Source organism: Lutjanus erythropterus, chromosome 13 (genome assembly GCF_056507025.1).
Source record: "Lutjanus erythropterus isolate fLutEry1 chromosome 13, fLutEry1.hap2, whole genome shotgun sequence".
NCBI classification, from domain to species: domain Eukaryota; kingdom Metazoa; phylum Chordata; class Actinopteri; order Lutjaniformes; family Lutjanidae; genus Lutjanus; species Lutjanus erythropterus.
In genome coordinates this window covers 20,382,487-20,409,510 of record NC_139329.1, presented here as the reverse complement: position 1 = coordinate 20,409,510, position 27,024 = coordinate 20,382,487, and the positions used below count along the sequence as shown (strand labels likewise).

Below are 27,024 nucleotides of genomic sequence, written 5' to 3'. Positions count from 1 at the left end.
TACGTATTCACTAAGCACTCTTTCTTTATGTGTATGTGTGTGTATGCTACTTGTATTCTGTATAGATATAATGCAAATATTTTTAATACGTCTAATATTTTTCTAATACACTTCGCTTGTCTTGTTCTTTAACACAACTTAGCAAAAATATTTTAAAAAATAATTTAAAAAATTAGGTCAAATTATTCCATGGGACATACATGAGGGTGTCCCCGGTATATTTCTATCTTGTAAGGGCTCCTTAGCTCAGCATGAATCTGACTGAGCATCAATCAAAAACTATGCTGCTGCTGCTGCTGCTGCTGCTGCTGCTGAACCGAGCTGGGAATCCACCCATGTGATGACGTCACGGGGCTCTGACAAGCTGGTGGTGCCGGAAGAAAAGATGGCGGATCATGAGGAGCAGCTATCCGACGAGGAAAAGGTAAGATGACAATTCAATCGCTAGATAAACTCCAGCGGGGGACGTTAGCACTCGAATTTTGGGCTGCATGTGAGTCGGTGTCTCGGTGCATCCTGGCGTCGACCTGCGTGATTAAATGTGGAGTAAACGGAGGCCTCAGCAGCAGCTCAGCTCAGCTCAGCCTTTGCTGCTTCTGCTGCTCTTATTATTTTTAGCTCAACTTCCGCTCATTTGCGAATCTCAAACGGAGGCTCCTTGTACGGTCCTGACTCAAAATAGGAGCCGTGTACATATTATAAATTCACCTAAGCTCACCTCCCGCACCATTTTCGTTTTGTGGACATGTCGTTTCTGCCTTGTGTCTCTGGTTGCTTGTGTTATGGAAGTTTTCATACACCAAACATCGCTAGCTAGTTAGTTTAGCATAGCCTGCTAACAGATAGCTTCACTTACTAACACGCCCTTCTCGCTGTTTGATACCGCTTTTCAGTCGTGACACTAAAAAACTGGAAGTGCTTGATTGTCAGATTATTTCATTCAGAGCAGGATTTAATTCAGATACCGCAGGTTTTCTTTAAGCTAGCTTGCTAACTACTGTACCTTTAATAAGTAGCTATTCAGTCATTATAAAGATGTGGGGTCTATCAGCTCCAGTTGATCAACGACATGATGGAAACGATGCAGGGGTGGAAGTACCTAATTACAAATATTCAAATCACTTTAACAAGGCACTTTTGGGACGTTATTTGTACCTTTATGAGTATATTTTCAAGTTTGTGCTTGTACTCGTACTTAAGTATGCATTACACTATGTAATAGACGTAGTTACCTTTGAAATCATAATTGAGTCCCGAGTACAATTTAGATTAATATACAAATCTTTAATTTAATGCTACATTTTCATAGGCAGCAAGGTTTTAACCAATTAAAAATGTATTCATGGCTTATTAATCAGTTATTGGAAAATGACAACAACTGCACCCCATGACAAAAAAAAGACAAAAAGTAGAAATTATTAATGATTAATGGACTGGGAGCATTTTCAAAGATAAAATGCACACAAATTGGAGAGGTGACTGTGACCACTGAGCAGAACAGAGAATGAGTTGGGACAGATTTCAGACTAAGGATTTGAAGAAACAGAAACCTTTGATTGAATACCTGCTACATTAAACATTAACGGACAAAAAAGTAACTAATACTCTTGAGTAGTTTTTGAGACAACTACTTTGTGTTTGTACTTAAATATATTCCTAAAATCAGTGCTTTTACTTGTGATTGAGTTATATGTTAGTAATGTGACAGTACTTGTACTTGAGTATGGATTTTCAGTACTCTTTCCACAACCGCCAACATTTAACGTTACACTGAGCAATCATAGTTGAGAATCTGCAGTCATCTGTACGTTTCATGTGTAAAAGTCTCACACCAACATTTATTCTTTTGAAAATGGTGTAGCCTAACACTGTTATGCAAATGAGGTAGTAAATCTCACACTGTAAGCAGGTTTTATACCTCATTACACCCCTGCAGTCTGAGCACTGTTCATTTTCTCATTTCCTTATTTCCTTAAAAGAGCGCGCACACAGCCGAAGCCCAGAGACAACATGAGCATTCAGCTGCATGTGTCTCAGCTGTCACAAATCTTACTTGCCCTTTACTTGAATATCCTGCTAAATGGGTTGATTTTATTTTATTATCTTGGTTAAATTGATTGCAAATTCTAGTGTCACTGAAGTTCTGACTTTTGGCTTGACATATTGGGAAACATATCAATATAAGTGCTGCTTGAAGCACCTCTGCTGAAACTATTAATCAATTAATTGACAATTTTATAATTGTTTTTATTTTTTCAGTCAGTTGGTAAAAATGATTAGGGATGATCAGTTAATCAAAATATCATCAAAATCACAATATGACCAAGCGGCAAGTCCGTATTGCAAAAGCTGCATTTTGTTGATAAAGGTAATATCTGTATCAGAACAGTATTATAATGAAGTACTGTAGTGCTGCAGAGATGCTCTGGCCTACGAGTCTTGTTCCCCAGATGTTAGAAAACATAATTGTTTGGTACAGACCTCAACAAAAATTACATCATTGTGATTTTAGTATATTTTGTTAATGAAAATAAACATTGTGATGCAGAAAAGGTCATTCCCACCAATCATGAATCCTAACACAATCATAGTATCTGTCAAAATGATCACAGTATGATTTCTTTTTGCAGTGCAGTGTTAGTACAGTAATGCAGATAAGAAGATTTTCTGGATTTTCTCTGTTTTTAGTAATTGCAAATATAACAACTCAATTAAATGCAAAAAATCAGTTATCAATCAAAATCAGTAAATGACTGCATCGTAAAAAAAAAAACAGCCATGGTCGCTGTTTTTCTATTATTCCTAATGGCTTTACATACAAGGAGGTATATGTATGCTGGAGCTGGGCCCTATATCGATATTAAATCAATATTGTAATATGAGACTAGATATTTTATTAGATTCTGGATATTGTTATATGGCCTAAGTGTTGTCTTTTAAAGGCTGCTTTACAGAAAAGTGATGTGACTTGCTGAACTTTCCAAACTGTTCTAGCTGTTCTGTTCTTTGGCTCTACCCACTAAATCATTATATGTTTATTACCCATTATTATTCACAAAAATCTAAAAATATTTTGTGAAAGCATCAATAGTCATCCAAGCAATATTATCACAATATTTAGTGGTTTGGTCAAAAATATTGTGATACTTGATTTTGTCACTCAGCCCTAGTGTGTCCCTGATTCCATGTGTTGTGTTTATCCTGACCTTGCTGACAGAATTCTTGCCAAGTTTGTTAATATCACAGTAATCCATGATGAGCATTCTTCTCAATAAATGGCTGTGATCATTGGTTAGGTTATGTAATACAGCATTCAGAGTTAGAACAAGGCCTGGTTTTATTTTCTCCTGTTCCACAGCAGTCTGAGTCATACGTTTTTTGGAGTTTAGGCAGCTCATTGACCCGCGGGTGTGACTGCATCATGCTCATCAACACACAGGCATCAGCTGTTAGCTAAGCATTTCATTTCAGGGCTATGGTGTGATGGTGACTGTGGCCAACGTGTGAATTTGTACTAGCCTATATTAACCTCACCATGGATCATTTTTTCAGGTAGGTACTTGCAATATGAAACTGTAGTAAAATGGTTAGCAACTTTAGATGTTCGTGCTGTGAAAAGGATGGGAGGACTTTTCACCTTCAACCGCACTGGTTTCCACAGTTATCAAGCCACTTTCACTGTTGACCAGACAGTTTAATTTCAAAGATCTGAAAGAGTGAAGGTTGGCAACCTGCCAGGCTGACTGGTAGAAAACCAAGCACAGCTAATATGCAGTATTTAGCTGGTGGAAGCTGTTCATCTCCTTCCCTGAATATGATTGGTGTGGGACCAAGTGAGTTGCATTATGCATCCATTCACTGTATGTTGTGATGGTAAAAGCACAGCATTTCCATGCAAGCACCGCAGTTGCATTTTGTACTTTTAAGACCACTCCGGTGCATTAGCTCAGAGCAATCAGCCATCTGCTCGGGCCCCTCAGCCTATTTTGTGCAGCACAGAGAAAACCTGCAAAGGGAGGAAATGAGTTTTTTCATCTGCCTAACATGGTGACAGCAGGCAATATTTTCAAAATTCACTAGTTGATTTGAATATCTATTTCACTGGCCAGTCATAATTTGTAGAATAAAGGGAAAACCCCAAATGATGTTTGGTGACCTGCCAGAGACCAACAAAACTATCAGCCATAGGCTAGCGCTGAGATGATGGTTCTTTCTCATGATGAATGACAAATCTGCAAACTTGCTTCTCACTTGCTGTGATTTGACATTACTGTGACGATTGTTTGATCTATTTTGGAAGAAGCAGCTTGGAGATTCTTTTTGATAGGTAGCCTTAGAAAAGTTAACCCAGGACGTTTGTTTTTTTGATAGGACTGTATCTGTGTCAAATACAGTAAATAGTTTGTCTTCGTGAAATACTTCCTGAATGTGTCCCACGGGATTGAGAAACTTCTGTCCTGCTGTGTCTGTCAGTGTGACTTTGCTTTTCCAGAAAAAGACCTGAAAGCTCCCTAATCAGGAAATACTAGAGTCTCCACCATTTGTAAATGATTAAACAGCACGAAGAGACTCCTCTCTGCCACACCAAGTGCTGCTTGTAGTCTTTGAGTCATTTGGGAACCATCCTGCCAGCTTCCTGATTACAGCACAGAAACCACACATGGGTATTACAGGAAACTGCTTTTACTCAGTCTGTTTGCAGTCGCTTCCTTTGTCTGTGCATAGGTGCCTGTTCAGGTGCCAGAATCAGAAACCAAGCAACTTACCATTTGAACTGTCAGCTTGATTGTCACTGTAAGAAGACACCTGAAATAAGGATCTGGTACATGGCAAATGAATTGACAGAGTAGACAAATCCACTACCCACAGCCTAAACTTGTACGCAAGTGGCAGCTGCCCACCTTGTTTGGCTGTACCTTCCACTTCCACTGAATAATCTACATTCATTTTTTTTTTGCTTGGCTTTTTGAAGCTGCAATATGTTCAAAGAAAAGCTGAGGTGTCTGTCTGTGCTGTGGTTCCTGTTTGAGAAAAGCACAGACCTTTGTGTCAGCAAAAAGTGGTTTGGTGACTGGTGAGACTACATAATCTTGTCAAAAAGGCTTATTTTCGAGAGGGGAAGTATGATGGTATATTTATAGTCTAGTTCTCCCAAGCTTTATTGATTTGATGGTGCTCATGTGCTGTATATCCATTCATACGCTTATCTCTGTAGGCTCTGTAGGCCGATATGATGAGTTTTAAATTAGTCATTTGTAAGTCACCATAGAGTGAGAGTTTAACCATTTCTTTGTAACTGGTTTGTTGTAAAACAAAAAACCCAGTGTTTATTAGGATTTGACAGAGAGCTGCCACGATTAATCAAATAACTAATTATGAAATTAATTGACAACAATTTTGGTAATCATTTTTTTAAGAAAAAAGTCAAAATTTTCTGATTGTAGCTTCTTAAAAGTGAATATTCTCAGGTTTTATTACTCCTTTATGACAGTAAAAAGTATTTGTAACCTGTGGGAAATGAAGAAATTTAGGAATGAATGGAAGTGGCTGGAATATGTCAGATCTAAAGACTAGACCTCGACTGATACTCCATTTAATTATTTTACAACAATATTAGGGAGTGAAAAATTCCAGTATCGATATATTAGCCAATATTTTGCAATTATTTCTCAAATATGATCATCAAACACATGTGACAGATAGAGGCAGGATATTATGCAGTTTAATACAAACAAAAAGTCCAAAATGACATAAAGGCACTGAAAAACTATATTATATATATATTATTATATATTATAACTATATTGGGCCACTGACATTGTCCCATCGATATATAGGTCAATGAAGGACATAATGTGCTGCTGTGTTTTTCACCAGTTTTCACAACCTCCCAAGCTGCGTGGAAACAATACTTTCTGGAAATCCAAAATCACAACTCAAGGGAATATTTGATAACACAACTGTCACACTTTAGGAAGGCGCGTTAGGTGTGGGGGATGTGCTTAAAAACATTAGCATCTATCCCTCTTTATACAGTGTGAGATCATGCCTGGAGTTTTCCAAAGATTCCCAGGAAAAAAAACAAGGGAGTTCTATGTGTTGATCATGATGCCTCAATACATGTGATAAGGCAGTTGCTGAACAGAGAATAAAGACAGCTCTTAAGTAAGTAAGCAGTACATAATGTGCTTCAGTGAAGCATCTGAATGTGTCCTGCATTGATTCAACAAAAGATTTTTTCTTTTTTTTTTTACTGTCAGAGGAGCACTGGACAACCACTGGGACTTGACTGGCACTGTTGCTGTTAAAGTTAGCATAACAAGTCACTTAACTTATTTAACTGTCAGAGAAGGTAAGCACAGAGCAAATAGTGCTGACAGTACTAGGGATAGTGGCTTGAATACTACTAGGGGCACCAATGTAAATAATACATGCAGTCACATTACAGTAAGGCATAAAAGGTGAAAGCATCCACTAAATCACATGTATAGAATAAAGCCTATCTAGCTACACAAGAATTAGGATGACAGAAACATTTATGTCTAATCAGTCTTTAGATATTCAAAATGATTTCCAATAGTACAGTAGATTACAGAAATAAGGATAAAATGTATTTTTTTGTGGTTGGAGATAGGGAAATATGTGGTCTAGTGTAGACCAACTTGCTTGACTCTTGAGACCACAGCACCTCATTTGATAAAGGGTTTTTCTAAAATTTTCCAGCTTGAAACAAGAAGGGTCATAAAGAAACTTCCCTCACTGGAAACTCCCAACGTTTCTCTATGTTTTCCCAGGGCTTGACTGGTGAACAGCTGTCTTAGAGCATAGGGCTATGGCGGAGTTGAATGCTGAAAAGTTAGTGGCATCTCACTTAAACTGAAGAATGCAAAGACAGAAGAGCGCTGTCTGTACGTGCCTGCTGCAGCAGTGCAAGAGATCAGGAGATGAGGAAAGAACTATGCAAGTTTTTCTGTCTGAACACTCAGTACAACACCTTGCGGGAGCCAAAGTGGTGTCCTGTTTAAGGATTAGAATAGGCTGGAGCCCCCTTCAACTCACCCTCTTCTCTTGGAGACAGTTTTGAGAGCTGCTACTTTTGTTGATTGGTTTCATTAGAAGCTTGAGAAACACTTCAAATCAGTAAGCAGATGTAAAAAATGAGCTTTAACCCACATTGCAACCTGGTTGACCCAGGAGTTTCCTACAAAATGTGAAATGTTGATTTGTTAAGACCCGTGGCTTTACACTGTGGTGTTCGCATACTTGAGCTGGTAATGTAAGCCAGTGATATTCCATATATTGCATAGCTGGCTGCTTGGGGTAAAATGACACTACTTTTACTGGCACAGTGTAAAGATAAGTCATTGCAGTGCAGGCTGAAGGTGACAAATGTGCGCATCTAAAGTAGACAAGGCAGCATTACTCAGGTTCAGCATTCATGCGCCACAGTGAGTCTCTCCAGTAACTGCAAGGTCATGGTAACTGCAAGTTTGATCCCTGTCAAACTATTCAGCATGTGTGTGTTTCATGTTGTTCTCAACAGTTAGATGGCTCATTGTTTTTTGCTTATATTTTGTGATGGGCATCTGTCACATTGCCACAGCTGCATTACCTCAATATGGTCACACACCTTTGACAGAAAAACAAAGATGATAAAATGTTCACTATGATGGATTAACAAGCAAGTTTGAAGTCTCCACAAATAAATATTAATGCTTGGCTGAGATTAATTGAGACTAGTGGCTGCTTGTAAGGAAGGAAATCAATCTGAGAACTTGAAATGGTCATTAGTAATGCCATTTTTGTCCGCTTGCAAAATCACTGGCATGACATGTGAACCAGAGATTGCGTTAGGTTTTTTTGTTGCCTGTCATTTTGATGTACAGGGTTGTAAAAATTCTGCCATCTATTTTTACCTGTCATCTTAATTTTCATTTTTTAAATGATAATGATGCATAACTAATTTCATAGCATTTAATTTTCAAAAACAACTCAATCACAATAACATGTAATATGCAGAAAAAAACGTGCAGATGATGCATTTATTAAGGCATGGAGAGAAAAGATGAACAGAGACACTGACCGTATAAATCTTTCTTTCTTCATCTCATTTATCAACCTCATTGTATTTATTAAGCCCAGTGTTGCCAACTTTTTTTGCTATATTCAGCTGCTTTTCTGACACTCTTAGCGCTTTTATTTCTAAAAATTGACTGGCAACAGCTACTCATTCAGACCTTCAGGGGAAAGGCGAGAAATATATTGGAATATTGTATTCTAATTCTTTTCCACGCATGCTGCGGAGAGTAATGTAGTCCACGGCTCTTCTGCCAACGGTGTCAGGGTCCATCTTGAGCTGTGTCAGATGTGGTGTGTGGGGCCGACAGGTTTGAGCATTTCTCTCACTTTTTCCCTCCAGATCTCTGTATATGTAAATAGTTTGTTGGATCTTCTCCCTCCCTTCATGGATTTATATATTTTTTTTTAACTTGGAAATAAATTATTTCCCTGTAGCAAGTTTGTGATTATTTTGATAAGGATTTTTCTCTCTTTCTCTTGTATTGCTTAAGGTGATCTCTCCTCACTGCAACTGAAACAACCAATTACTATGATAGATCGCTCTCACTGTCTTAATCTGTTGAAATGACTGATTTTCCCCAGATTTTTTCATGATTGTTTAAAAAAATTTGACCAATCATGGAAGATATTCGGTTAACAGGACCACTGATATGACACCCCCAAGCTAAGGCAGTAGAGCAGGTGGCACTGTGTCAACCTGAGTGAATGTAAGGCACGGTGCTGGTATAAAATTGAGGGGGGGGAAAAAAGTCATGAGCATCACGGATGTTTGTCGTTATTTCTTCAGTTTAATCTTGAGCTACCACCTCCTCATTTTGATTAGCAGAGGAACATTTCTAGTTAGCCTACGGCTGCCTGACTGTCCTCCTCCTCTCTTTGCCATCGCAGTAGAGACTTATTATTCATAAATTACTGCACCTACACCCCAGCCCATCACCCAACCCCCCAATATTCTCCCATATCAGACTAGTTTCCCTCTAAATTTGGCCCTTTCTATGCTGTAGCATTTCAAGGCGCCAGGACCCGCTTTTCCCCTTCTATCTAGGATATTGAAATGGAGGCATGCCAGAGAAGGGGATCAAACTCAGGGAGATGATGGAGCTTAAAATGCCCACAGGCCAAAATATTGCCTCAGTTTATTCCTGCTGTGCTTTTTTACTATTATCATTATTTTCATGGATCTGGATTGGCAAGATAAGGCGATTTTGATGCCTGGATTAGGATAAATGTGGTTTCAGTGTCAGTGGGTGTCACTTGGGATTAAGAAAGGGCACTCCCTGAGAGGGTGGAGGGTTGAGTTGGTGTTGGGAAAGCGCAGTGGAAGTGTCTGTTGCAAAGAAAGGAGGGGTTGCTGGGTAATATGAGGATGAATATACAGTGAGCAACTTGAAAGAAAAGAGGCCAGCTGGTGTCTAGGCCAAGAGTGCACAAAGACACGAGGATCCCACGCTACAGGGGGTGCCTATGTCCCATGTTCTTTGTGTTTGTGTCTGTTCTTGGTTAGCTCATGCCTGCATGCCAGCTCCTCAGCCTCCACCCCCTAAGAATCCTTAGAAAGATAAGCCAGTTGACTCTGGGTGATTAAAAGCCCTTATTTACATTAAAAAAAGACTTTGTCCAAGATTATGTTGACAATGACTATGATTGAGTCATATTTAGCTAGCACTCATTCACACACAAAAACACAGGGCAGCAATTGTCGGCCTTGCTTGATGTCTCTCTGTTCCTGTGAAGTGACCCAACTGCAGTGAGTCCGTCTGTTTCCCCCAACTGTACAAAGCTTTGTAGATGTTCATGTGTTTAAGCAAAGATGTCTCAACAGCACTTTACAAAGCTGTGCACTCACTCTACTCACTCCAATATATTGATATTAATCCTTGTTTTCACTACATAGTAGAGCTCGCCTCAACTCGACTGAAGTTTTGTTAACGGGTATCTTTCTCAATGTTGTTTTACACTGCAGATAGTACCCCCTCAATGTAAGCAGGATTATTAGCTGATCATCATACCGACGCCATGTGAGACTGCCTTGACATCATCTTCACAAACACAAGACTAATGGATGATATTAAAGGGATGATGTTCCTGGTTTTTGATATTTGGCTGTTTGTCACAGGATGGAGACAAATTTTGTTCCAGAAAAGGCTGTTGTAAAAAAAACAGGAGACCTTTGAAAATCTTCTATCTTCAGGGTGCAGACAACAAGACGACTCGGTGTTGCACAAGTGATGACTCAAGTGATATTCCTTTCTGACTGATCAGTGATCTTTAGTGTTTTCACTCCACCTCTAAGTATCGGCTCAGCTTGCTTGGAACCTTGACTAAGGTGATACCAAAAGAATACCTGGTACTATCTACAACTTTTGCCAATGGAGAACCAAAAAGGAACGGTTCCAAGTGAGTCAAGTCAAGCCTCATCATGCTGTAGAAATTAAGTATTACACTTTAAATACTAGCACCGAAACAACACAATGGCTGTGGCTAAAAAATAACGACACATGTCTAGAAAATGCCAAAAACAAGAGAAAATGCCCATGGCAATTTCTTTTGTTTTTGGTATTTTCACACACCCTGGGTACATGGGGCACACACTGTACCAACTGAGCCACCAGGCCACCGTTATTAGTTTGACTAGGGATGAGAATGAAGAACTAGAACCACTGAGAATTTGTCCCAAATCATCTGATCCATCATATGCATTCCAGCTTATCAGTTCCTTTCATTGATGTTTTTCTTACAGTTGTGCTTTGCAAAACCTTACATCTGCGCTGCTGGAAACTTGCAAAAAGAAGGAGCCAAGGCAGAGAGGAAGAATTGGTGCAAAGTGTGGGTTCATTTTACAAAGAAAGTTGACAGTAGTGCTAGCTGTAATGTCTGTAAAACGATAATTTCAAGTAAGGGTGGAACCCTATCCATATGCTGAAACATCTCTCTTTGCAACATGTGCTGAAATTCCAGGAATGCCGTGTATCTGACACTCTATGCACACGTGCTACTGATTCCCAACTGCAGCATGTCTGTTTGAGGGTACATGTTCTATGTTATGGTAACATTATTGTCACACAGGCAGACTTAGCAGAAAACCTAAATGAAAATGCGGTCGGCGATCGACCAGCCGGCTTAGAACTGTCGCGGACCAGGGGAATCCGACTGTTTAATAAAAACACTAGGCCTGGGTGACATAGCTGATACAGTCTATCATGATAGTAAAGTTTCATATTGGAAGATATTGATAACTACTGATCATGGAGGTTGTGACAGACAACATGTGTACTCCAAAGGGTGGGAGAGGCTGAGGTGGTAAAATAAGTTTGCAGGTATTCCTGCAGTTTACACATAACACTGTTCAGATATTTGTTCATCTGTGGGGTTGGTTTGCCATGTCAGGAGGCTGAGAATGGTGTGCTGCTGTCCAGCAAAAAGCTCCCTCCAAAAGTCAGAGACCCCTCACTTTCTGATAGTTGTCTGACTCAAAAATTCCAAAAAAATAGACATACCAGCATTACTGCAATACCACAGTCATGTGATTCCTGCCATGGGGTTGAGGTCATTACCGTCATCACTGCAGATTTTATTTTGAAGGGTCAATTTTATGTTAAGATTATAGCACTGATATATTAATACACCTTAGGATCAGCACTGTCACACACAAGTCAGGACTAAAATGGATCAGGAGTCAATAAGGGAACTGATCAAGACCAATAAGCAGAATTGATGCCATTGGCATCAATAAAATCATATCAGTTCCCATCCCTAAATCAGACTACTTGGAGATGTTTATCTGATACCATAGCAAGCTTGGAGAACTTTGATTTAGTTAATAAAATTCCCCACAGAGACTCTTTGCCTCGAAGTCAGCCTTTCATGTACCACGGTGGCGGTGGTGCTCAAAACTAGGTCTCAGAGCTCCAGAGTGTCCCAGTAGCCTGTGTCCCAGCGTACCAGACTGCCACTGGAAAGAACATTTAACCTTGCAGCTCAACATTCACATTGCCACTTTAGAGTAATTACATCTGCAAAGGAGGACATGACTTTGGTTCAGTTTTTCTGGTGGTTAACAAGATATCTCAAAGTAGATTAGAAGTTAGTGTCTAAAGTTAGGCTATTTCATTCATTTTATTGATAATTTTCTTCATTTTCTCTGTCTCTTGGAGGGCAGTGTGTAGATTACATTGCAGTTGAAAGCTGGTAGAGCACACTGTTTCCTCTTGTCTGCCCAACAGGTTTGTGGTTTCACTGCTTACTGTACCATCTTGCTACCCAGCAGCATCTTACAATTTGTATAGCACTAGAATTATAATTAGTTTCTCTATCCATAACAATACAGGGCAGGCAACCAGGAAGATGGAAAATATATAACCTGTAAACAACCTGCAAGAAAAGGTAAAAAATGTTAATATATTTGGTTTTATTTGATGTTTAATGACTGAATTGTCATAGGAGGATGTAGGCTGTTGTCTCAGTGCATTAGTAGAACTGGTTTGAGGTACTTAGAGGAAGAAGAAGAGGAAGTATTACCCTGTTCTTAACTAGCTTTTAACAGTCAATGCCTCTCTCATAATCCACTAATGGAGTATCCTTCTCCTCCTCTCCTGTCAGTGATTCATTTTAAACCACATCACACTCCCTTGGCTTCTGCTCTGCTCTCCTCTCCACACAACTTAAAACAGTTAGCATGGCTTTTCTGACAGATGTGATTGTAAAGCCATCCCTGTCCATTCCATTTCTGTCTTCACCTGTCTCTCCCTTGCTTTGGGCGCTACACAGGTAATTGTGCAAGTTCATACAGTTGTTCAAAGCAGTGTTAAAATATTTGTGGCCACATTATTTAAGCCAGTTCTGTGTTTTGAAATCAAATTTTATATCAAACACCCAGACTGTTTATGGGAATTCATTGTTTAAACCAGACCTTTGTTCTAATCAGTGTGGACAAAAATTTTCTGAAATGTTATTAGAGTGACCTGCTCAGATTTTTTTCATGACCTTTCTGTCTTGAGGCACGTAAATTGGAAACTAAATTTCCTGACTGTATTTGTGCATGTTAAGCCCTGTAGTAGACTGGCTACCTGTAAAGGGTGTACCCTGTCTCTTGCCAGAGGTATCTTGGGTTGGCCCCCAGTGACCCTGAGTAAGAAAAACATCAAAAAGCAAAGTATAATGTTGTTATTTTTGAGTATGAAACTGTGCACCCAGTGTTCAGCAGTGATGACTGGCCCTACTGAGCTTAAACTCTATTAATAGACCTTATTGAAACCAGATCTGGGCATAGAGAGAGTTCAGATACTTGAACTAGTGATCTTGGTTTATATTGTCATTTGTAAACCCTAATTGTACACCTAATCTTGCCACAACAGTGGCAGATACATGTGATAATGGAGGCATTTTATGTTTTTTTTTGTAGAAGAGTTTTCTCTCTAGTTTTCCTGGCATTCTGACAGGTGGTATGGTTTCTTAAGTCCTCTATTCATCACTTGAAATTAAGGCTGCCCGAAATAGCACCTTCGACACAAAGATGAGGTATCTTGGACAGTAGAGAGAAGTGTTATTACAAAAAAAAACGGATTCATGCACCATAGAATATATATTATTTTAATTGCCAAGCGTTCAAATTCCAAATGCATACTGTTTACAATGCAAAAAATATATATAAGTGAGTGCAAACAGACATAAATGAAACCGTAACTCAACCAGTGACTAAAAGAATAATGAAAACTGAATATTGACATGTGGGGTTTAAGACATATTGCGTATTCCTCAAGTTTAAGTAAGTGAGCTTAAAACAAACAACTGTCATTTTTGAGTTACAACCTCAGTCATCAGGGCCTGTTCCAAAAGTTGTTAAATAAAACCAAAATAGAACCTCACATCAGTCCATGTCACAGATCTGAGGAGGTGCACTCTGCATATGGAGAGTCTGTTTACTCTGCCGCCCAGTGTAACGAGGGAGACCCAATGCAAATTACTCTTCCCACAGGGATTTCCAGTCACAAACACAAACAGACTTTTCCACCAGCTGTTTAACAAAGTGTGTGTATGTGACATGCATTCACACAAGTGCACACACCTCCATTGTGTTAGGAATCGTAGATCATTCAACATAAGTGGGTCATGACCATGTCATGACAGAGGATTAGACGAATGCAGATAAACTTTGATCTCAACATCACACACACACAGACACACACACGTTCCTCCCCAAGTGTCTTCCTTTCTCTCAGCGTCGCTCATTAGCAAGAATCAATCTGCAGCTCTGTGCCAGTGCCAGAGCACTTGTATACACACACTGCTAATAAGGGCCCGGGGGACAGACGCACGCACACACAAACACACACATGCACACGCTGTCACACACATACATACGAGCACCTTCTCTGATACACCAGCTTGTGAGACTAGGGGGAACCTGGCTGGGCCACTGTAACCCTGCCGATGATAGAGAGAGGTGGAGAAATATAGAGGTAGGGTGCAAGAGAGAGAATGTGTACTAGAGTCCTCAGCACATTTTTATGTCCTTATATGGTTGTGAACCATGCAGGGGAGGGAGGGGCCGTTGTCTTGCTGTCAGTTTGACATGTGACCTGGAAACAGGAAGTGTTGTGGTGCAGAAGAGAAGTGAGGAAGGGGAAAAATGACTGTTCAGTTGAGCTGTAGACTGAGAGAGACAGTGAACTGTATCACTCCACCCTCCAAAACAGTGGCACAGTAACATTACACCCTCTGTTGGCCACATTGCAGACATGTATTGAGTGTTTACATTGTGTATTTTAGATATTAGATTGGTGTACTTACAGTGAATGCAGCACTAGGTTGAGCTAAAACTTCAGAAGACTTGAAAAGGGGTCAGAACTTCTTTCCATGATTTAAAAAAAAAAACAAGTTGGTTTCTTGGTGGGAGTAGCAAGACCTGTCTAATACAAATTATGAGAAATAAAGCAGGAATATATAGGGCTGCAACTGACGATTATTTTCATTATTAATTTTTCTGTCAATTATTTTTAGATATCGTCCTAGATTTTGAGTATCGTTATTGTAATATGGCATAAGTGTTGTCTTTTCCTGGTTTTAAGGGTTGCGTTACAGTAAAGTGATGACATTTTCTGAACTTACCAGACTGTTTATGCTGTTTATTTGCCTTTACCCACTTAGTCATTTTATCCACATGATACTGATGATTATAATGTTGTCCCAATATTGAGGTATTTGGTCAAAAATATTGTGCTGTTTGATTTTGTCTATATTGTCTACACCACTCATACTCCCATTCACACCTACGGGCAATTTAGAGTCACCAGTCAACCTATTAGCCCACATGTCTTTGGACTATGGGAGGAAGCGGGAGTACCGGAAGAGAACCCATGTAGTCATGTGGAGAACATGCCAAGTCCACACAGAAAATCCTTGCCCCAGCCAGAACTCCCTAGCCCCTCGGCCAGCTGGGGGATTCGTAATCTGTCCGTTCTTTCTGTGAGGGGAACAGTGTTAATGACTGCACCGCCATGCTGCCCATTTAATAGTCAATTAATAATCAATCTTTGCAGCTCTGGAAATATGTAATAAATAAAAAACCTAAATGTAGCGTGTAGCCTCAGATCGATTCATCATGTTAATATTTTTTGTGTCTGTTTTTTGTTTGCAGGTACGCATAGCAGCTAACTTTGTCATCCATGCCCCGCCAGGAGAGTTCAACGAAGTTTTCAATGGTGAATACACTGTTTCTCTTCCTCTATATAATGTGTGATTTTTAGTGTGAAAAATCTCTGGCTTGTGAAAGTGTGATGTTGTTGCTTATAACAGGCTCTGTTTAGTTGTCCTTATCGTCAGCATCTTTGCCCTGGGGCCAGAGGGCAACAAAGATCCAGCCCCTCCTCCTCTTCCCACCATTATCTTGTCATCTCTCTACTGTCAGTTATCTAAATACCGGAAAAATAGCCAAAGATACATTAAACCTTGCTTTCATTATGAAAAAAATGTGATTTTATTTTTTTTAAATTAAACTGACCATATGAATATAGGGTTTAATCTCCCAACACCCTCTCTTGAGCAACACTTTGACATAGAAACAAAACAGTTTTTTTTTTTGGCTTTATTAACTTGTCATAACCCCCAAGTACTGTTTTGCTGTAGACAATAGTTTTCAGAGATAATTTGCATGTCAGCAGAACAAACAGCCTGACAATAGTGCAGAATAGATGATTTACTTGCCCAGTGCAGGTGTAAGTAATAATATTGATAGTGGCTGTATTCCATTTTAGGTATTCTGCATGCCAGTTCATGTCATGGCTCACTAGAATATTTATGTGGAATGAAGCCATTGTTAGTTATTACTTACACTTCTGCTTTTCCTGCAATGATGAGTTAATTATTTTCTCATGAGAACCCACCAGGTACTTTTTGTTGTTTTTATTCAGACTATCACCCCATAGATTGAACTTTAATTGCCTAAAAATGTACAAGCCACTGTATCAAAGTGAACAGTTTTTGAAATAATGAGTTATCTGATTTGATACATGAATCGACTGGTAACTAGGGTTGGTGTTTAGTCTCGTGGTTTTTCAGGTTCAGGGATCCTTTGCAGTTAAACCAAAAGTTTATTTTGGTCACTGGAGGCGTATGGAAATAGATGCACTGACTGCTGTAGTTTTGAACTCGCAAGAGGTTGTGGGGTGAAGATGAATCAGACTGATCCCTCCTCTGCCTTGTGGAAACAAATGTTTTACCTCTTCAAATTTCTGAAAATTTCTGTCAAGAAAACACTGATTACTAAAAGTTACTGACTTTCACACTGTTCTGCAGTATTTCAGCCTGCATTGCGTTGACTCCTACCACAGTGTCATATTTGATGTTGCCAAATGGTGGTGCCAAAGTTAGAAATTGAAATACAAAAAACATTTTTTCATTATAAAATTGCTCATTAGATACAGGTTCATTGTTGGGAAACTGGGCTAATTTTCACAGCGCTCTCTCTAAAGCAGTTTTTACAATTACTGAACAGGAGCTGATATGGAAACAGTTCCTGTTCATATGTTACCCATCACAGCTCTGTGGCCACTTGTAGAGCACCATGAAACTGATGTTTTGGCCAAATTGTAGTTCACCCCTGCAGCACCGGTGTTGACACCACACTGTTAAAGTAGTGCCCTTCGAGAGAGAGACTGTGTGTGTGTGTGTGTGTGTGGGTGTGTGTGTGTGTGTGTGTGTGTTTTCGTGTGCATGTGTGTGTGTGTTTTGGCATCGTTAAAGCCTCGTCCTGCCTCAATAAATGTCGTCACCTTAGAGGAGCGCCGGCGGGCTGTCTGTCTGCCTCTTATCACAGCCTGACAGCCACACACACTAAAACACAGTCCCCTCTTGCCACTTTGTCCTCTTTCATCTCTGTTTGATTTTACAGCCTTTTCCACTGAGCTAATTTACCATGTCTGCTTCACTCCCCTGGCATAAACGCTGCAAAGACTGACTGCAGGCGGCTTTGTCTTTTGTGTTGGTGTGTGTCACAGTGCTGATCTGCTGTACCTGTACTCTTTTCTCTCCTCTTCGTTTTCCTCTCCCGCTTCCTCTCTCATTATCTCACCATTTTTCTCCTCAGATGTGCGATTGCTGCTCAACAATGACAATCTTCTCAGGGAAGGTGCTGCAAAGTAAGTCTTGCACTTTTTCCAGGTCTCGAAAAATGTTCAAAAAGACTCGTAAAGTATGACGACAAATATGGGTTACGGTTCAAACAGACCCACTGTCATCCTGCTTCTGTTTTTTGACAAATAAAAGGACAATGTTGATCTCAAAACACAGGCAGTTGTCAGCTGGATTTTATGTTTGTGTCTGCATTGTTTACTTTTTAAATTTGATCTTGCAGTCAATGAAAATTAAAGAGAAAGAGAGTATGGCTTTAGTCCTATCATCCATATTGCACAAACACCCACACTATTTATCATATTGACAGATTTTTTTCAGGCCAGCCTAGAAAATATGTTTGGACAAAGTACTGCATTTGAAGTGTATGTATATGTATGAAGTAACATCTTGTCTCTCTCTGCAGTGCATTTGCACAGTACAACTTGGACCAGTTTACCCCGGTGAAAGTCGAGGGCTACGAAGAACAGGTGAGTTTATGTTTCAGCTCAGACCCGAAGTGTTAGTCGCAGTTCAGAGGCAAAATGAAGTGGGATGATATCATGGGACTGAATCTGCTAACTGATTAATTTCTGCCACTTTCCTGTTGCTCCCCACACTCTCTATTTAGCACAGTTGTCTCAAACATGTTCATTCAGTTCGTGTCACATGAGAGTCTGTTGTTGCCGCATGCATTACCACCCCATCAGGACACCTCAGTTAATAATGTGATATTTTATGTACTGATGTTTCCTTAATAGTTTTGGCATGCGAGAAGTACTTGTTTATTTGTTCATTTGACAGAGACAAGACACAATTTCTTTGCTGTACTAGAGTTAGCCATGAGCCCATCTGTTGTGCTTCGGCAGGAAACAGAAAATAACTTCACTGCTAAAAAGACAAACAAACTGTAGTATAAAACACAGTTACAAGACAGAGCATATTCACATTACAATAACAACAACTTCATTCATTACAATGACTAGATTTCAACATTAAGAGATCTATAATATATTTTCTGCAGTAAATCTGAAATGACCATGATGTGTCACCAGACATCAAGGAAACATGCTAAGTTGAAATACTCACTTCTCTGACAACAACACTACAGCTGCTTTTGTCCTTTTATTTTCTGGGCTGGACTAACTATTTTAGTTTGCCCGTTTTATATTAAATAGAGTTTAAATTAATGCCGAATGTTGGCTGAATGAGTAAGTGTCTGTTTATGAGTCGTAGGAAATCATTACTAATCTTGTAGCAGGAGTAAATGTTTACAAAGGTTAAACTGAGCAATATGTTAATGGAGTCTTGCAGGCAGTGAGACAGGCAGTCACTGAACTTCAGTTCCAGAGTATGTAGGCTTTTTTTTTTTTAGGATAATGGGTTTAGCTTTACAGTGACAGTGACAGAGTGTAGGAATAGTCATTGCTTGTTATTGCCAGATTACAATGTTGCGCTCGTCTTGTCCTCCTGTAGTGTTTTTGCAGCCTGCCTGAGCTTCCTTGAGTCTGGGAAGGAGAGGGCAAGGGGAAACAACTCACTTCAACCATAGATTGTATATTAGATAACATTTCAGCCTATTTAATATACTGTCTATGGCTCCAGCTCTATTTGTATTTGGACTGCTGTATTCATTTTGGTGTAATTGCTACGTATTGCTGCCTTAAGGTCAAGTGTGTAAGTTTATGCGTGATGGGTACAGAAGTGGGTTGATTTTAACCATTATCTCATCTTGAATGAACTGCAAACACATCATTTCAGCCAAGTGTAACTCTAGCTGAGATAAACGGGTAGTTTATAAACTATACTCATGTGAGTCAGTCAGTCAGATGTGTCACTCTGCAAACCAACAGTAAAACCCCCAGGTTAATGGACAGCCATCGTGTTTGTTTGTACTCATTTGGCAATAGTGCATTACCACAACATGAAACAAGAGTCAAGATCGTGAGACCGTTATTGTAAACCACATCTTATCTGAAATTGAACAAAAGATCAAGGCCAAAGAGATTTCTTCTCACAGAGCAGATTCACATTCAAATTTATATTCAGTGTAAAGCACATTTCATACAACAGTGTAACCCACTGTGCTTTACTTATGTCAAAACAGTGGAAAAAGAGCCAATAACAAAAGAAGATAACCAGCATCATAAAGGGACACAGAAGCAGGCAAAGCAACAGGCGTTTCAGTTTTTATTATTGCACTGATATTATGGTCTCATGGGCTTTGAATCAGAGAAGGGGGATCGGATTAAAGGATCAAACAAGTCCCAGTGTTCTCCTTTGCTCCACAGGAAACAAGATGGCAAACATTTTAATGTCACTGTGCTCGCTGTCTGTGAGTTTTTGAAGGCTGAACATGGTGGTGAATGAAAGTCTGTGTGTTCACTTCAGTAATGATTGCAGTGTCTTATGTAAAGATGTCATCATGTCCCTCTGTTGCCACATCACGGGTTGAAATTCCCCTGTCTGATACCCAGCAGGCTGAGCGAAGTGTTGAGGAGGAAGACAGCAGATGGAAAGTTCATACTGATGTCTGTCCTGTCTTCCTTGCTCCTTTTTCTTCTTTTGTTCTGTTGTCCTGTCATTGCATCCTTTTAATTAATTTCTTGATTTTTCTCTCCCTTTCCACAAAATCTCCTGTCCTCTGCCATCTGGTTTTCTTGTTCCTGTCTTACTCACCTCTCCTTACTCACTACTACTCTGCCTGTCTGGCTTCCATTCATTTCTCCTGACACCTGCTCTCTTGCTCTTACACTCCTATTTTGTCCTTCTTTCTCACTCTCTCTATCCATTCTTCCCAGGTCTTAATCACAGAGCATGGTGACCTTGGGAACGGTCGGGTCCTGGACCCCAAGAACAAGATCTCCTTCAAGTTCGACCACCTGAGGAAGGAGGCCAGTGACCCCCGGCCCCATGACGTCGACGGCTCCCTGGAGGGCTGGAGGAGCGCTGTGGACTCTGCTGTCAGGGCCTACGTCAAGGAGCACTATCCCAATGGAGTCTGCACCGTACGTCCTGCCATACTACATAACCACAATGATGTTGCTTTGGCAAAGTCAAACTTTATTTATATAAGACATTTCATAGGGCAACACAATGTGCTTTACATTAAGTGACCATATATAGACCTGTTGTAGGGGTCACAACCAAGGTTTTTCACTCATGACTGTATTTTCATTAGTTTGAAGACATGTCAACATTATCCTATTTGACTGCATTTCAAATTATTATAGTAAATTTTCACATAAAGCCAGTCTTCATTAAATTAATGATTTATTATTACCTACAGTTAGATATATTGGTCATATATCTTCACATACAAGTGTAAGAAGTCACTGTCCCTGGGAACATCCTCACATATTCTGTCCTCTATCTCCGTGATGGAAACTTCCCCTTGACCCCCTCCTCCCATTGCGTCCATCGATCACCTTGCTGTGGCGTGTTCTTTTTTTCTCTTCTTCTTGGAAGCCATATTCATATCGAGGCATTTTTTCTTCCGTTCAGTGACAGCCCGACCCTCAGGTAACACGGCATTAACAGCACTAGTTTTTCTCATTTTCTGATTAATTCCACTGTTAAAATGACAGATTTTCTTTTAGAAATCTTTAAAAGCAGGACTTCAAACTCCGAACTTGTAAAGTTCTTCTTTTTACTCTTGCCATTTTCATGAATGAACACTTCCTGACATGTGGGGCAGGAAGCGTAGCCTTATTTGGTATTTAATTATGCTAGTGTACAACTCTCATGCATGCGCACTCAAATGCGCACAGGGAGGTCTTACAAGTGTTTGCTATGAAAAGATTTTTAAAAAGTAACCACCATAACTAGCCTCAATGCTATTTTCTACTCTTTACTAACACTTTTTTCAGCAAAAAAAAAACTTGACAAACTTGTCCACTAGCAATGGGAAATGAGACAATCAACTATTTTTAGCAGGTTTACCTGCAAAAAACACTGCATATTCACACAAATTTTTGTGTTAAAACAGTTTAAATAGCAATATGTTTACAAAGCTCCCACCAAGCATCCACCAATAGTTGTTAAGCAAGTCAGTCAATCCTCTCCAGATCCAGAGTGCTGCTCTGTAGATGATCCATGACACAACATCACAAGGACATGCTTAGTTAAAATGTGGGGTTGTTAGCTGTAAAAAAGTATTTGGGTTATATCAAATGTTATGTGACTAGACTTTAATTTCTTTCTTTCATTTGACTGACACCATGTACCAGTCCTTATTATCTCCATTTATTTATCTAAGGTTCACAGTGAGTAAAGACAGAAAGAAAACTAGAATAAGCAGTTATTTCAACCTACCCAGTACAGAGCAGGAAGTAATTGTATTTAGAAATGGCTGCAGTCTCCTGTCTAAAGCCTCTGTCCTGCTACTTATTTTGTTAATGCAAAGTGAACAGTAAAGTTCAGTTGCCGACACAGAAGAGTTCACGACTGTGAATTTGCAGTTTGTGGTTTGCCAAATTACCACTGAACAGGTTGTTTATATTCAGCATGAGCTAAATCTTCAGAGCTTTTCACCACAAACCACTGTCTCATTCAGTTGCTTCACATGTACAGCAGAAAAGAAGAACTTAGGAAGGGGGCCTTTAACTAGCAGATAAATGTGAGAAGAAATGTTCCATGCATGTTAAATGTTTTTTTTTTCTTCTCTTTTCAGATTTATGGGAAAACTATTGACGGACATCAAACCATCATTGTGTGCATCGAGTGCCATCAGTTTCAACCAAAAAACTTCTGGTATGTTTGAGACAGTTTCTTAATATTCAGTGTGATTTTTAATTCTCTCTTTTTCATTTTTCAACCCTGGGATCTGTGACATTTGATATATACATTTTTCTAAGGGGAACTGTTTGATTCCAGAAGAGCCTCTCCAGTTTTGGGACAGAGTAAAGATGACAGTCATTTATACTTAAAAGCACGATTTTCTTCTTTTTCAGAACAACCAACAGGGCTTGTAGAATTCCCAGCGGTGGTATATAAATCAAACTTAATTTAAAAAAGATGTAGAAACACTGAATAAGGCTAAAAAGCCTGAAATGTTGTTTGATATGTGCAAGATGCTTCAAAGGCATTACTTTAATTGGCACTTAACTCCGGAGCATTAGAGTGTTGGTCCTCATAAGCGTTGCTGAGCTGTTTCTGATCGGGTTAATCTAATTGGATAAGAACGGCACCGATCCTCTTTGCTGCTGGGTTTTACTGGGCTTATGGGTTGTTGGGTGTTAATGATCCCACAGCTCCTGTATGTGGCTGACACTGTTATCCGCCATGTTTCTTTAATGAGAAACCTAGAGGGCAGATTATGGATAATATTAAAAAACTGAAATTAGCAGAGGCATCATATATTTTTCTGTCAGGTTTTGACTCAAGGTCCATAATGTGCCTGTCATTATATTTGAATGGACATTTTTAAAATATTTACAGGTATACTCATCATACGGTTAATGTTTAATTTATCATGACGTGACATAAAGCAACTCAAAAGAGTGTTTCTTATCTCTCTTTGGATCTAACAAAACTCAAGACAACATCTAATCTTAATATCTTCTCAACTGACAGAAGTGTGGTAAAATTTATCTGTTTCCTGAAGCAGACATGGGGCTTTTTAGCAAAAGCACACAGTACAGTGACACGTTCAGTTTGAGCTTACGTGAGGGGACATTTCCTGTAACATACCTCATTTTAGAAGCTGCAAAAAGTTCACACAACACATTTTTTTTTAAACCTATAATAAACAATTACAAGGAAAGCAACTAATAACAAGGAATCCTAGCTGTTTTTTGTTAAAATAAAAGTAAACACAATAACACCGGCTAAGCCTTGTTTCTTTATTTTACCTACATAAATCATACTCAAACTTAAATTCATTCCATGTTATTCCACGCCCCCCTGCAGTGGTTGTTCGCCCCAACAGTGGGACCCACCCCACAGTTTGAGAACCACTGCTGTAAAGCAAGAAGAGTTTATAGCTAATTCCCCCTCTCAATGTAATGACCAGGGTTAAACGACAGCTACTTGGCCAAAGTCAGTTTTTACTTGCCCCTGTGCAAAATATTTTATTTATAGCCTTCTATCAAATAACAACAAAAACTAAAGTAATTGTCATGTTAAATCTAGGGTTGCAACATTCATAAAATGTCGGAAAATAGTAAAAATGCCAATCCCAGTTTTTCAAAGTCCAAAGTGATGTCTCTAAATATCTTCTTTATTCAGTCTAAGACTCAAAGATATTCAGTTTAATATGATACAAAACGAGGAAAAGTGGGAAATCTCCATATTTGAGAGGCTCTGGGCAAGTGGGCAATCCTTCTTGTTGAGCCCTGATCAGTGTTTGAGGTATGGTTCTCCTCTTCCTCTCCACACAGGAATGGACGCTGGAGGTCAGAATGGAAATTTACCATCTCCCCTTCCACCACTCAAGTGGCAGGAATCATGAAAATCCAGGTATTTTGTTTAAACCTTCCACTTTAAACCACAATCAGGTTTAGTAACCATTTCTGCCTACACTGTAGTGTCACTTTCTAAACGTCAAGACTTTGTTGAGTTTGTGTTACCGAGTTCACTGTTTGAATTAGGTCTGTTTATCTGGAGTCTGTTTGTCATCTTGATATTATTTTCCTATTGTGCTCTGGAGTTTCTGTAGAACCCTTGGGATTTCACTGGGTCTTGCACACACGTTTTGTTTGTTGTTCTGACTCACAGAATACATTTTATGTAGACAGTGAAGGGAAACTAATCATGTAATCATTCCAGGTTCATTACTATGAAGATGGCAACGTTCAGCTGGTGAGCCACAAAGAGGTCCAGGAGTCCATGTCAATTTCTGTGAGTATAACTGAACACATGTTCTTCTGAGCACACAGACAGATGTGGGATGTTTTGGGCTCGCAGCAACTTCTATTTTCCCCTCTACTCTCAAAATAAATTATGTGTCTTGTCTTCTTTCAGAATGAGGCTTCAACTGCTAAGGAGTTTGTTAAGATCATGGAGGCTGCAGAGAACGACTATCAGGTATATAAAAATGTAGAATAAATTTTATGTTTAATATGCTGATTACAGTTATCTTTATTAAGCTTTATTTTACTCATTTATTGATTGAAAACTGTGGTCTGAAATAGTCATTTGGCTAAAACTGAGATGTCATGAGGAGCTCATGTTTTACTCTTGGCAGATTAAATGATGAAATTCTTCACTTCCACACTGCAAACCTCCAACGCAGGATTTTACTCAGCAGGATGTCAAGTTTTTAGGCTATGATGGATAGAGAACTCAGTCATACTGATGAATTTGGAAGTTATATTTTAAAAGAGGAATGCGCACGTTCATGGCCATCCATTCATTTAAAGAAACTCAAGACTTTAAACCTTGGCTATTTTAAAGGGACAGTTTGGAGTATTTGAAGTGGGTTGTATGAGGAACTTATCAGTGGTCAGTTTATTACCTACAGTAGATTGTAGTTGATACAACCCTAGTTTGGAGAAGCAGGGAGCAGTACCAGTGTGGAAGCTAAGCAATGCACTGCTCTGGACGGGGTCAGCAGCAAAATGTATTTTAGCAACTTAAAAAAGCTTTTCTGATAGGAAACCGCTGTTACGTAAGCTAAATATCACTCTCTCCAAACCAAAATCCATTGGCAAGAAGAGTAATTTTACCTCGCAGAACACAGGAGTTGCTGGTCTATTGCTTGTTGTGTTGTTTCTGATATTGTGTGACTTTGGTGAGTCTGAACTAACCTTTTAAAACACCAAAGTCGCACAATAACACAAACTAACAAAGCAAGGCAGAGGTAGGCCAGCAGTTCCTGTGTTCTGTGAGACTCCATCCATGGTTGGTTTGGATAGACAAATATTTGGCTAATGAAACAGTGGTTATTCACTAGAAAAGGCTGTGAAAATATTCTAAATATCACGTACACTAAAACTGATAGTTATTTTTTAAGTGGCTAAAATAAGTTTTGCTGCTGACTCTATCCACAACAGTTTGTTGCTTATCTTCCTTCACCAGTACTCCTGCTGCTTCCCCAAATGGTGGATGTGATGACAGCCATCAACTGCTTCTAGCAGCAGAAAGGTTATGGATAATTTAAATTTCTTTAATTACATTACATCTTTCCCTTCAGACGGCCATCAACGAGAATTACCAGACCATGTCGGACACTACCTTCAAAGCCTTACGCCGCCAACTTCCTGTGACACGCACCAAGATCGATTGGAACAAGATCCTGAGCTACAAGATTGGCAAGGAGATGCAGAATGCTTAAAAACAATGGAGAACATAACAGACAAGCCCCCCCAACCACCCACCCACCCCGCCCCCTCCCAAACAACGTTGCATGACTGGATAGTTGTATCGTCTTTGTACAGAAATTAGAGAAACGGGGACAAAGAAAGGTTTGGTCTCACAATCAGATGTCACATTACACATTGGATGTCTACTTTTAGCGATGTTATTTTGTTTTTATACAGACACTGTTAACTCCTCTGTATATTGAATCTAAGATAATCATATTTGGGAAAATATAACTTGAGGAAATATTACAAGACATAGGAAAGGGAGCACTTGTATGCAAAAACATCCTTATAAAATACAGTATCACGTGTGCAATATTTATTGTGTCAGTGAGACCACGCCTTTTATTTGACCTGCTGAAAAAAACGGTTTGAATTTGCAATGGTGGTGAAACAAATCATTTTTTGGGAGAATTTTGTCCACATTTACAAAAGAGCTTGGATATTTGGCTGAAAAGAACGACTCCCTTCACTTCACGGTTAATGTCCCATACGGTCAACGATTTTAAAAAAAAAAGAAAGAAAAAGTTATTTGTGTTCATTGACTGGTATCTTTGGCACAAGCAGTCACCACTGTCAGCCACTCAATGTTCTTGTTCCCTCATTTTGGTACTTCCCTCACCGTTTGTCCTGTACGTGAGTTCTCAAGCTCACAGTGCTCCTGGCTAAAAATTGCCTTTTTGACTTGACATCGTCTGAACTCTCACACAGCGCAGGGAGTTCTGTGACCACTTAACAAGCTTAATTAACAAGTCATCAGTCGCTAAGTAATGTGCATAATGTCCAATTTACAATAAAATCAAAACGTATCACTTTCTCCTCCAGTGCTTATTTTTATTAAAACAGAACCTGACTGTATTATATAACAAGGCACATTGTAATATATACCTGTATGAAACATCCTGTCTGTCAGTTTGGTGATTTATTTCCATGAGATTAATTGTAATTCAGTCACAATTATGTTGCATTAAATGACAAATTTTCTATTTACTGACTCACTCATAATTTCTGATACCTTTTTTCTGTGGTAAATTAA

At 39.3% G+C, this 27,024-nt stretch overlaps 1 protein-coding gene across 1 annotated transcript; it reads left to right on the top strand.

Annotated features, from left to right (window-relative positions):
• Positions 1-314: 314 nt before the first annotated feature.
• LOC146316491 (F-actin-capping protein subunit alpha-2) lies at positions 315-26,488 on the top strand. The gene is made up of 10 exons (XM_084733852.1): positions 315-424; positions 15,716-15,779; positions 17,663-17,714; positions 18,113-18,176; positions 20,487-20,693; positions 22,358-22,437; positions 24,066-24,144; positions 24,454-24,525; positions 24,649-24,711; positions 25,820-26,488. Exons 1-10 carry the CDS (start codon positions 341-343, stop codon positions 25,958-25,960), a joined length of 906 nt encoding a protein of 301 aa, XP_084589978.1. The 5' UTR covers positions 315-340; the 3' UTR covers positions 25,961-26,488.
• The last annotated feature ends 536 nt before the right edge of the window (positions 26,489-27,024 follow it).